The sequence below is a fragment of the Sus scrofa genome, chromosome 7, assembly GCF_054392235.1.
Source record: "Sus scrofa isolate SSC_HxYL_T2T_F1_AM1 chromosome 7, Sscrofa_HxYL_maternal_Yorkshire_Landrace_v2.0, whole genome shotgun sequence".
NCBI lineage: Eukaryota > Metazoa > Chordata > Mammalia > Artiodactyla > Suidae > Sus > Sus scrofa.
Genome location: NC_139389.1, coordinates 56701897 through 56714610, shown reverse-complemented (window position 1 = coordinate 56714610; position 12714 = coordinate 56701897). Strand labels below are relative to the sequence as shown.

General features: G+C 49.8%; 1 protein-coding gene across 3 annotated transcripts in view; it reads left to right on the top strand.

The window, feature by feature from the left end:
• The window catches only part of RASGRF1 (Ras protein specific guanine nucleotide releasing factor 1), a 125546-nt gene that overhangs the window by 104460 nt on the left and 8372 nt on the right, over positions 1–12714 (top strand). Inside the window, exons 23-25 of one of the 3 annotated variants that reach the window (XM_084968391.1) lie at positions 2290–2487; positions 6593–6672; positions 9618–11763. In XM_084968391.1, the coding sequence (XP_084824517.1) occupies positions 2290–2487; positions 6593–6672; positions 9618–9786 (447 nt within the window). In that variant the 3' untranslated portion in view covers positions 9787–11763. Of the gene's footprint in view, positions 1–2289; positions 2488–6592; positions 6673–8356; positions 11764–12714 lie in introns of those variants that run through there. The other 2 variants (XM_013988986.3, XM_003128446.7) reach the window with 2 other exon arrangements.

Here is a 12714-nt window from a genome sequence, read left to right as displayed (position 1 = left end):
ACCTCTTTTTGACCAGGTACACAGACTGTGTGCCTCTGTGATGATGATAATCATGGCCTGAAACTGTGATTCTTAATCTTTCCTTGATACAGTGTTGTAGTTTTTCTGTCTTTGGGGTATTTTTTTTGGGGGGGTGTTTGTTTTGGTTTGTTTTTTGCTATTTCCTAGGTATGTTGCCTTTGTCTTATTGAATGGTACGGGCTAAGATCTCCAATGTCAGGTCTAGAACTAGGGTGAGGTGAGTAAGGTGCTCAGGGGACATAGTTGGGGTACCACTCACCCTCAGGTACATGTCCTTGCACCCTGGATGCCTCTAGACCGGACCCTCTAGGACAGAGTTTAACAGAAATGGTGTTGGTCAGTCTTGTTCCTGGTTTTAAATAGAATGCTTCTAATATTTCCCCTTAGGATAATGTTTGGTTCTTTATCAAGGAAAAGTTCTTTTTCTTATTCCTTGTTTATTAATAATGGCTTTTTACCATAAATGCGTATTGCATTTTATCAAATTTTTTCTGCGTCTATTGAGATGGTCATATGGTTTTTATCCTTTAAATCTGTTGTGATGAGTGACAGTTATAGATTTTCTCTAATATTCAATCATCCTTGCATTCTAGGGACAAACCTAATACGTTCATGTCATGTTAAACAAATGGATGTGTCATTTTTCCTTCTTGTATTGTCTATGTCTGGTTTGAGTATCAAGATTATACTGGCTTCGTAGAATAAATTGGCAGGTATTCCTTTTTTCTCTGTTCTCTGGATGATTTGACCAATCTGTGCCTTTTTAAAAAATTGTATAATGTATGTAAACCTGTTTTGAATTCAGTGATTTCTTTATGGAAAAAATGCTACTTCAGTTTAGTTAAGGGTTGTACTATGTGTGCTATTTTGTGTCATCATTCCTTCTTGATTTTCTTCTGTAGTTTTCCATTCTTAAATAGTTTTTGTTTTGTTTTGTTTTGTTTCTTTTTAGGGCCCCACCCATGGCATATGGAAGTTCCCGGGCTAGGGGTCAAATCAGAACTGCAGCTGCCGGCCTACACTACAGCCACAGCAACACCAGATCCAAGCTACATCTGTGACCTACACCACAGCTCATGGCAACACTGGATCCTTAACCCACTGATCGAGGCCAGGGATCAAACCCACATCCTCATGGACACTAGTCGACTTCATTACTGCTGAGCCACAACAGGAACTCCTAAATGTCCTTTTATCACCTTTATTTTTTAAATAACAAGTCATCTTTCTTGTACTTTTTATTTTGAAGTAATTATAGATTCACAGGAAATTGCAAAGAAATGTACAGGGAGGTCCACTGTTTCCTGCCTCCCCACTGCCTTGCAGTTCCTGTTCCCTGATGTTTTAGCCCCGGCTTCCCACTCTCTGGCTGCTGCAGGTCCAGTCCACGTTTAGTTTGTGTGTATGTGATTGTTTGCTGTGGAGGCAGGAGTAGAGAAGCCCTTGGAGACCTCGTCTACATTTTTTCTTTTTTTTTTTTTTTTTTTTTTGACCACTCCGCAACATATGGACTCCCAAGCCACAACCTCAAACTAAGCCGTAGCTGCAGCAGTGTTGAATCCTTAACCCACTGTGCTGGGCAGGGAATCAAACCCAAGTCCCAGCACGCTCCCAAGATGCTGCCGATCCCGCCTGTGGCACCACAGCAGGAGCTCTGACCTCTTCTACTTTATGTGAGGCCAGAGATGCCCCAAAGTGTGTGTCCTGTACAAAGCTTTAGGTGTATAATGGGAGAGTCCCTCAGAGCTTGGCTCTTCTTAACTCTCTATTCTCCCAGATAAACTTTGGAATCATTTTGTCAGGTTCTCAAGATAGCTCTCATGGTTTGTTTTATGTGATTGCATTAAATTTTTGTATTAGTTTTGAAAAATGACATATTTACATTCCCATATGTGAGTCTAATCTTTTTCTTCATTAATCAGTTCTTTCATAACCTTTGATAACATGATTTTTCATGTAGTATCCTGCATAGTTCTGTTTAAAGTCACCAGGTAATTTACAGATATTACCTTCAAAATCCCACTGGCATTTTGAAGATCATATCTTTTTCACTTTATTTTCTAATTGGAATTGCTAACATATATTTTAGAAACGTTTTGTATATTGAGTCTTTAACCAGCTACCCTTATGAGCTCTGTTGGTTATTCCAGTATTTTTCCAATTCATTCTTTTAGGAATTTTCAAACAGGAAATCCTCTCATCTGCAATTATTATCTTTATGATACTTATTCTTTTTACTTTTTCTTGTCTTATGGCGTGGGCTTATAGATCAGCAACCTGATTGCTTCCGAAATCATCCGCAATGAGGACATCAACGCGAGGGTGAGCGCCATTGAGAAGTGGGTGGCTGTGGCGGACATATGCCGCTGCTTACACAACTACAATGCTGTTCTGGAGATCACCTCGTCCATGAACCGGAGTGCAATCTTCCGACTGAAAAAGACGTGGCTCAAAGTATCTAAGCAGGTGCGGGCAGGAAGCTGGCACCATTGCCGGACGGGTTGAGCTGGGGCTGGGGCAGGGAGCCCAGAGGACCACTATCCATAGGTGGATGAGGGACAGGGTGAGGACCAACACTCCCAGGTAGAACAGAGAACCACTTCTCTTTCACCTGGGACCAGGTAGATCAGGCCCTCAGATGTGATGTTACTAGGACCTTGGAGGACTGTAATTCCCACTTGAATAGTCAGTACCCCCAAATGGGATGTGTGACAGTAATTGTTGGTCCTATCACTACTCTCCTTGAGTTGGGACAAAAGAGTGGTGGCTTCTTGGGGAGCTTAGTCCAGCTCTGCAGGTTACTGAGATGATGGCCAGATGATCTTGCAAGTCCCTTCCCAGGGCTCAGTTCACGAGCCCTTCTGGCCCCCAAAGAATTAACTTGTCACTGTGACCCATTGGATGGTTGGTGATCTTAAATATGGGTTGATCTTTATTCATTCAGAACATGATTCGGAAAAACCCTAAGGTGGATTTTTCCTCAGGAATAAAGCTCCTTGCCTTGCGGTCTTGAGGGGGCAGCTATCCTGAAAGGAGGGCACAGTGGGACACTTGGGACACTTCTTGGGGGCACTGAATGCCCCAACCGTGGCCTGCATGTGTGCAGGAAGCTGGACAGGCACCACCAAGGGACAGAGTGAGCCTCCAAAAGCGCCAATAAGTTGGTCATAGTGTCTGTGGTCCTAGAGCTGGGGGGCTCTGTGGGGCCCAAGATCTCCCAGGGGCCTATCTCATCTGGACCACTCTGGATGTGCGTACTCTGTCCCACTCATAGTTCTCTGTGTCACCTGCTCTTCACCACTGTCCTCATATCGATGAGGTCATGATTCTACCCCCAGGCAGGTGGCAGGTCCGGAAATCCCTCCTACTTAGATAAGCAGCCAAACGCAGGATGGCCCTTCGACCTCTCTGCTACCCTTCCTTCTTCATCCAGTCGCCTCAGCTCCAGATTACATCAGGACTGCAGAGTGCCCCTCCCATCTAATGATGCTGAGCCTCTTGCTTCTTAGCACACAGAGACGCCAGGGTCAGGATAAAAACTGGAAGATGCCTCTCTTGTTAGGGGGCTCCTGGAAAGAACAGAGGCTGGACGTGCAAGAGCTCAGGGCAGCAGGCATATCTGGCCACATGTGGCACATGATATCATGAACTCCTGAAGTCAGGGCTTGAGCAAGGCTGCTGCAGAACCTCTGTGTCATCTAGGCCAATTGGCCTTCTGAGGCCTTCAGTCGCGGCTGTTGGCAAAGGCAAAGGGACCCATTCCAAGTGAACATCTTTTTCCTCCTGCCTCATTCTGTTGGAGTGATGTCATCTTTTCCAGAGGCTCTTGGACCAGGCTCTATTTTCTCACCCCACTGAGGGTTCAGGCATTTCTTGACTTCATTCTCCTGCGTCACCCTGGTCGTGGAGTTGGAAGGGGACGGCATTGACCATCCTGAAGTCTTCTGTTCTCTTAGGAGAGGGCAGAATGAGGGCAGGTAGAGGTCAATGTGTATGTATGATCTGGTCTGCCTTCAACACCTACGGCCAGCCAGCCTGGTCCAAATATCAAAGATGCCTCTGAAAACACATCTAGGCCAGTGCCCTCTCTGGCAGACTGGACCTGCCGCCTTCTCCCAGCCCTTCACTTTGTGCTGTGATTGTACGTCTGCATAGTGCCTGGCTCTGGGAGCTTCCAGGTGGCCATGGCCATCGTCTGGGCAGCACCAGCCATGGCTGGTTCATTCTCTCTTGGCAAGTATCCCATGAGTCAGAATGGCCTAACTTCTTTGAGGACCTAAAAGGTAGCCTCCACAGCTAGTTTTTTGTTTTGTTTTATCCTTCCCTTAAACGTGCTGGCCCAAAGCAGAAATCCTGTGTCCAAGTCCACTGTGGCCTTGGCAAGAGTCAAGGAGTCAGGATTAGCGTGGGTCTTCTGGTCTCTCCCCTTTCTTCTTCCAGCCTCTCTTGCCATCGTCTTTGAAAATAAAACTTGCCCTCAGAAAGGATCAGACGCTGCTCCTCCATCAGTCGGTGCAGATGACTCATGTGGTTTCATCTGTTTACTCTCCCTGGATGGTTGCATTTTAGTAGAGACTTAAGCCTCTCTTTGACTCACAATACTTTTTAGCCTCTTTGGAAGGAACAGCCTTGGCTACCCAGAAGTCTTCGGTTTGGTGAACAGGAAGGGGTTGTATTTAAGAGGCCTTATGTAACCATCTTTGTTCCTGACACTACCTCCAAGGCAGGTTCCTTGCTTGATCTCTGGGTTCAGAGACATATTTCAAATGCCCCTGGATTTCTGCCCACTGGAGTCCATACTCCACCCAAAATGCTCAAGGTCCCAGGGGCCTGGAATCCCCCTGAACCTCAAGGCTGGAAGCTCCTTCAGAAGATGCTTGATCTGCTTCAGGTCGGAACACACTTTCTAAACAGCAGCAGGGGACATCCAGTGGCCTTCTGAGACACAAAGCTCTCCTTCTTGGACAGAGCACAGCCCAAAGAGGAGCAGACACATGCCTCAAGGGAGCGCCAAGGGTGCCCAGGGGCCGCAAAGCAGCCCCAGGTGTATGCAAAAACCCCACACATCAGAATATCCTCTGTACATTTTCATGGCTTCTAAGTGTGGTGCTACCTCACCTAGAACTATGGGGCTGTCTAGCTTTGATGTCACCCACAATTCTGCAGTATCTGCATTGCCCTTAAGAAACGCTTGGACCTACCCTCCCATTTTCCAGATGTGAAAGCTGAGGCCTAGCAAAGTGAATGGAGTGGTAACTTGCCTGTGGGCTGTGGATGCTTAGCCCCCTCATCTGGCCTCAGGCTGTGTCTGCTTTCCCTCCAGGAGGGTGGGAAAGAAGAGGAAGCAAGGGTATACAGCTCTGGGAAGAGGTTAACTGCAGGAGGGAAGCTGAGAGCATGCAGTAGAGGGTGTCCTGGGCATCTAGGCTTTGCCAGGAGTCTGAGAACAGGCATTTCAAGTGAAAGCAGAATCAACTGGCTCTGGGTGGCTTGTTCCATACTGGCAGGTGCCTCTTTCAGCAGATCTGGAAGACACTTTTGCTCTGAGCATGGTCAGTCCAAACCAAGCGACTGCACTTCTCCTGATTGCGAGGGACCAGTCTGAACGGTCTGCTCTGCCATCCTTTCTCCTTGAAGGGCACACGCTGATCTATTCTTCCCTCAGAATGAAGACTTAGATTGTCATTTTTCCGTGGGCAGGTTTCTCAGATAAAAATCAGACCCAAAGATGAGGGGTGTTCTGGGCCAGGGTCCCCTCCAGGCTGCCTAGCCCGTCTGGTCATATAGCATATGTCTGGTTTCCGGCCCAGCCCCTCCACCACGTTCTGGATTTTGAGGACCAGAGCCAGAAAGGCGGTCACTAGGCATCTCATGTTTTTAGACATGAGGGCACCAAGGACCTCAGAGGTGAAGGAGTTTCCCCAGTTCATGCAGAAGCAGCACAAAGCCAGGCCCAACCCCAGACATGCTCCAGGGCACACACTTGGTCCCCCAGAGCCACCAGAGTTGCTCTGGCTTAGGGTGTGGGCAGGGCCTGGCTTGGTCATTTAGCAGCTGGGACCCTGTGCTACCGGGTTTCCTCTTCTCCATCAAAGCCTCTTTTCTGATGATCAGCTCCTTTGCCATCTTTTTTTTTTTTTTTTCCTTGATTCTTAAATGTGGGTGGTGCTCCTGACCTGTGAAAATGAAGGTATGAGAATCCGGTCACATCCCTTGGGTACAGTTTATGAGCAAGATCATGCTCATGAAACTTCGGCCATGCCCTGTTCAGGGTCTGGCTCCTCGGAGTTAACCCACCCAGTCCTTTCCAACCACCCAGGTCTCAGGATCCTAACACATGCACCTTCCTGGCCCCACTCCCGTGTTTCTGAAAGATGTGTATGTGCGCTCAGGCCCTCAGAACACAGATACGTGTCTAAGTCCTCGGGAGTTTAGGATCAAGTCCCCAGACCCAAGATGTCCCTGAATCCACCTGCCCCCTCTTGTGGCCGAGCAAAGTGCCGGAGTGTGGGCCAGAGCCGCAGGCCTTGACGTGTGCTGTATGCTAGTAAATGCTTCTCATTCCTTCTAGACAAAAGCTTTGATTGATAAGCTCCAAAAGCTTGTGTCATCAGAGGGCAGATTTAAGAATCTGAGAGAAGCTCTGAAAAAGTAAGTGTATGTCATTTTGTCACTGTTATTTTTTAAATTGTAGAACCGCTTGGCAAGGGCATTCATGTGCCACATCTGGCTGGAGCAGGAGGTCTGTCTGTCTGTCCACCTGTCTGCGCACAAGGCCAACCCCTACACATCCCAGGCCCCCAGGGTGCTTCAGCTTCCTCCTCCATTGTCTCCCAGAAGGTGTTGGGGTGTATTTCCTAGCAGAGGCACGGGAATAGCCTTGAGAGAGGTAGTGAGGATGATAATAGTGGTACCAGGTTCCTTGATTCTAAAATGTACTTTTTTTTTACATTTTAATATCTCTGACATCAGAATAAGTTTTAAAGCCCCTAGGTTTATTTCATGTGACTGTGCTTCCTTTTCATACTGGATAATTCGTCATCAGGAGTGCATTTTACAGACAATGGCCTCTTGGCATCAAAGAAATACAGTTTCAGAGTTCCCGTCGTGGTTCAGTGGTTAACGAATCCGAGCAGGAACCATGACGTTGCAAGTTCGATCCCTGGCCTTGCTCCGTGGGTTAAGAAGCCAGCATTGCCGTGAGCTGTGGTGTAGGTTGCAGACGCAACTTGCATCCCACGTTGCTGTGGCTCCGGTGTAGGCAGGCAGCTGTAGCTCGGATTCGATCCCTAGCTTGGGAACCTCCATATGCCGTGGGAGCAGCCCAAGAAATGGCAAAAAGACAAAAAAAAAAAAAAAAAAAAGAAGAAGAAGAAGAAAAAAAGAAATACAGTTTCACTGATAATTTGTACCTTACAATTTGCCAAGCCAGTGGCTTGCCTAGCCACAGGGCAAGCAGCCCCATCACCATGGCCTGTGAGGTGGGCTTTATCCACTGCCGCCTTCTTGTCATTTAGACCAGGACCCTTCTTTGTTGGGAGGGCTGTCCTGTGCACAGTAGGATGTTTAGTAGCATCCCTGGCCTCTATCCACGAGACAGCCGTGTCCCCACCCCACCTTATGACAACCAAGAACGTCTTCATATGTTGCCAGATGTCCTCTGGGAGGCAAAATCACCCCCAGGTGAGAATCACCCTTGTAAAACAGATTCTCCCATAATAGTTCTCCAGACCAGGAAACCAAGGAGCTAGTGACTGGCCCGAGGACTTGTGGCCGTGGTGACAGAGCCGGGCCTCGGCCCAGGCTGGCCTCCAAGGCCAGTGCTCGGGGTTTGCCTGAGGCTGCCTTCCATGGAGGGTCCAGGCCAGCTCTCCCAGGGCCGCAGTGACTCAGCCCGCTGGGACACACTGTGGCCACACACTTACATGAAACATGGGTCTACTGTCACTCTCATCACACGTGCTCTTGGGGTTTCTGCACGAATCTCTGCCGCTGTGTTCCCCTTGGGCACCTGAACCCGTGCCCCATTGGGCTGGCCCTCTCTCTCTGTCTGCCTAACTGGCTACTTGCTGGGCCTTGCAGAGACCCCTGAGAGACTCCCCTCCATTTCTCAAGGGACCACACGGTCACTGCCCATATATGCCACACACACCCCAGTACCTGGGGATGGGCCCCATCAGCACCTTCAGCCTTCACAGTGGCTCTGACACCCCACACACCTGCCCTGCCAGCCTCGTCTGCCTTTCTCGTGTTCTTCCTGCTGTACTTGGTCTGTCCCTTGTCCCAGCTCCGTGTGCCATTGCCTTGACCATCTCCACTTTATTTGTGTCCTCAGACAGTTGTTCCACCCATCTGTGCTGTCCGGCCGTCTGTCCTCCGCCTGGGCTCCCCAGAGCCCCTGTGGACTGTGCTTGCGGGGTGCTGCCCCCATGCATTCACCAGCCTGTCCGTCCGCCCCCAGGGCGCTGCTCCATCTGCCTCCTTCACATGGCTTCCTCGTCCACCGCCGCCGCCGCCTCCTCTGCCTCCGTGGTCCCCCATTCTGTCTGAGTCCCCATCCTGACTGTCTTCCCTCTTTCGGGTTACCCGTGGGCCTGTGTAAGTGCCTCTCCCAGATGCCTCTGCACCCTGCTCATGGGGCGGAGGTGGCCTTCGGGCGTCCTGGGCACTAAGATCTTTATGCAAAGCAGGTTCCTGCCTTACGGGGAGGCAGGCCAGGCCAGGCAGAGGAAGGACAAGCTGTACCCTTTCTCTGGAGGCACTAAGGTTTACGCATAGGGCAGTGTTGGTTAAAGCCTGGGGGTCGTCTCACCAGACAGGGCACAGGGGTCCGAGGGAGAGAGGTAGGGGTCTGTGGGCACAGCTGATGACCCGTCCAGACTAGGAGCCCATGATAGGCCTCACCATGTGGGTCCTCAGACCTGCTCAGATGTTCTGGGCATCCTTTTTAGCCTGTCATCAAAACATTCAGCCTTGGGAGTACCCCCTGTGGCTCAGCAGGTTAAGAACCTGACTAGGATCCATGAGGACACAGGTTCGATCTGTGGCCTTGCTTAGTGGGTTGAGGATCCAGCATTGCCGTGAGCTGTGGTGTAGGTCGCAGATGTGGCTCGGATCTGGTGTTACAGTGGCTGTGGCGTAGGCCAGCGGCTACGGCCTCGCGACCCCTAGCCCAGGGACCTCCATATGCCACTGGTGTGGCCCTAAAAAGACCAAAGAAATAAAAAAATTCAGCCTTGGGCCAGCACACAGGATGGCAAATGGTCTGATTACCTTTACCAGCCACTGCACCCCAAAATCCTAGTCCCCAGCCACTCTCTTAAATATCCCCTGGCCCACCTACAACAGTTGCTGTGTGCACCCCTTCCTCGTCCCATTCCCCAAACCACACCCTGCTGCTGAAGCCCACGAGACTGTCCTTCCTGTCAGCCGCCCACTGACCAGAACCTTCCCACAGCTCCACGCAGCAACACTTGGCTGAGAGCTACATTTGGCAGTACAATTTGTCACCAGCTGTTGTGGGGTCAGTTCCGGTTTTGCCTGCCAGTCTAATCTTAACCCAACACCCACTTGCTTATCGATACCTTTGTCCTCAGCTTGAACAGGAAGCCCGCGGGAGGAACGCAGGAACCAGGCACTGCCGTAAAAGCCCTTCCCCTCTGCTCCCCTAAGTTGAGGATGGAAGCGGGTCTGCCAACTGACCAGCAGGCCGTCCCCGTGCACCCTCCAAAGGACGGGGACCTCCATCTATCTGCATGGATATGATGGATCCAAAGTCCTGGGGTTCCAGAGTTTCAGGGGCTCCAGCAAGACTAAATACCTGTTTGCATCTTTATTTTCTGCCTGTGACCACAGAGCAAAGCCCAGTCTTCTGCTAGGGAGCCAACAGAGCAGTTAGTGTCCAGGTGGCAAAAAGCAAGGATGGACTCTGAGCCCCACCCCACTCCTGACCCATGGCAAAAAAAAAAAAATGTCCCTGCACCACGTGCTAGAACTGCAGATCTTGACCCCAGGGACGCCAGCCCACACAGCGGAGGCATGTGAGAGGGAGCAGCCCATCCCAGAGCAGGGGCAGGCCAGAGAACGGTGACTGCCCGTTTCCTGGGGGTTTGGCAGAGAGCCCATCAGGCAGCTGCATCTGGACTTCTGCTATAACCCCCTTGTCATCATCAGGAATTTCTTGGTAGAGAGAAACATCAAGTTTGGGGGCCCCAAACAACCACAGACAAGCTCCAGATGCCAGGTGTCACCAGACATTGGCATGTCATGTCTAGGCACTGCCCAGAAAACCAGAAGCAGCTTTTAGAGTGGGGACAGGGACTTTGCTCCCTAAAATGTCAGATCCGGCATGTGAGGGCTCTGCCAAAAGAGGAAGCCACCCCCATATCAGTTTTGTTGGCTAAGCCCCGATCCAGGGCAAGGCTGGACCCCACCTGTCAGGGGCCAAACGCTTGCATGGGAAATTCAGAGCCGGCCAGATGTTGGGTGTTTGCCTGCACGAAACCCCCTGCCATGCCTCCCTTTTCACTAAGATGCCCAGTGTGAGTCTGTCCCCACCCACTGCTGCCCTTTGGGGGCCCTCCACCAGCCCTCCCTACCCCATACCCACCCCCACCACCCCCATGCTGGCCACTCTGACAACCCCATACATTTACCTACATGGCTCTGGATTTTAGATGGGTGTGTGCGTGTGCATGTGTACACGACTGAATTAGGAAGGCTGTTCCCTGGGCTCCTCCTTCAGGGCCCCTTGCCATGAAGGTGGTAAACAGGGACAGAGTTTGGTACTGGAGCTGATGGTGCCACTTACAAGTGACTTTAAATTAGTGTCCATCACCTTTTCGCAACTGGGTCATGAGCCCCATTAAATCCCTCAGGGAAATCCAGCTCAGTGACTGGAGGACCCCCTGGTTTTTTTCACTGCTCTAGGTGGTCAGAGATCCTGTGAGGTGTTCAGAAACATCCTGCACCCTTTAATTACTCAGTCAAGATGCAGTCACTTGGCCCCCGCTTACCCTTCCACCCCGAGATAAGAGGTCCTTTGAGCTCGCCAGGCTATCTGGTTACCATCAAGGGCGGGGAGAACAGGGTGCCCTGCCTTAGCCTTCCAGCTGCAGAGCGAGCTCTCAGAACTTTGAACTCTTTGTCCATCAGACCCACAAGCCTGTGCTTCAGACTTGGAGTTGGACGGAAAGGAATGAAAAGCCAGGCATGGAATAATCATGGATTATAATGGCCAGGAGAGCTCTGCCAGTGACCAACGTGATTCTTGCTTTTGTTTTTTTCAGAAATCACAGTAAAAAAAAAAATTATATTTGACAGTATGACCTTGTATACAAATGCATCTCTGCATAACAGGAACAAAAATATCACAAAGCAATTTTAGTCCATTCAGTGAACTCATATTTTCTATTCTATTCTTTTTTTAATTTTTAAAAATCTGGTCGACACCCACTAAATTGATTTCAATACTCACGAAAGAGTCAAGGCCTACATTCAGAAAACATTTCTCCTGTCCACTCTTTCCCAAACTCCAAGGATCCACCTCCTTCAAGATTTTGCCATACACATGTGTCAGCTGTATTTGCATTTACCTAACAGCCTCCTTTAAATTAATTCACTATATCCCCAAAATAAATTCAAATGAGGAACACTCTTTATGACAACAGCAAGTGGGAGACAAGCTTATGTGCCATAAATACACAAAGTCACCATAAAAAATAAATACAGTGAAAACAAAAAGATGTTATTGAATTATGTCCAGATCTTGATGTTTACCAACACTCTGATCCTGAGTGAGACCTGTTACTATTTGTTCAAAAAGGAAAAAGAGGAGTTCCGTCATGGTACAGCGGAAACGAATCCGACTGGAAACCTTGAGGTTGCAGGTTCAATCCCTAGCCTCACTCAGCGGGTTAAGATCCAATGTTGCTGTGAGCTGTGGTGTAGGTCGCAGACATGGCTCGGATCTGGCGTTGCTGTGGCTGTGGTGTAGGCTGGTGGCTACAGCTCCGATTAGACCCCTAGCCTGGGAACCTCCATATGCCGTGGGTGTGGCCCTGAAAAAGCAAAAGAAACAAAAAAAGTGGGGGAGGAGAGTAGCAAGTGTTAGAAAGTGTCAAAGCCATGCTATCACCAAATGAGCTCTCTCCTTGAGCACTAGAGAGGAAAGTGAAAGTCTAATGTTTCTTATCACATAAGTCAGTTTATTTAAGGTGTCTGGGCAGCACCTAAAATCAACTCCCAGATCACCTAGAGTCATCTTAGCTAGCACTGGTTCTTTTGAAGGAGAGGAACCTGAGGATCAGAGAGGGAAAGAACTGGCCCAGGGTCACACAGCAAGCAGGCGAGGAACAGAGGCCAGGTTTTTATTCGTGCTCTCCCATCTTCCTGCTCACCTGCCTCTGGAGTGGCAGGATGGCCACAAGGAGCCAGAGGTGAGATGGCTAGAAATGAAAGTCATCTGTAATGCGTGCATCCGTGTGCTGAGCTGAGAGGCGGCTGCGGAGCACTGTGCAAGGCGTTTCCTGAAGGCACTCTATGGAGCTCTGCCAGGGTACAGTGGCCGCTCCATCCCAGAATTGCTCCCCCCCTTTCCCAGCTCTCCCACCCAGAAGAACCAGAACAAGTCATGAAGAAATTAACAAGAGCCCCTGCTTCTGAGCCACAGATCAGAGAGGCCTGGCCCATCGC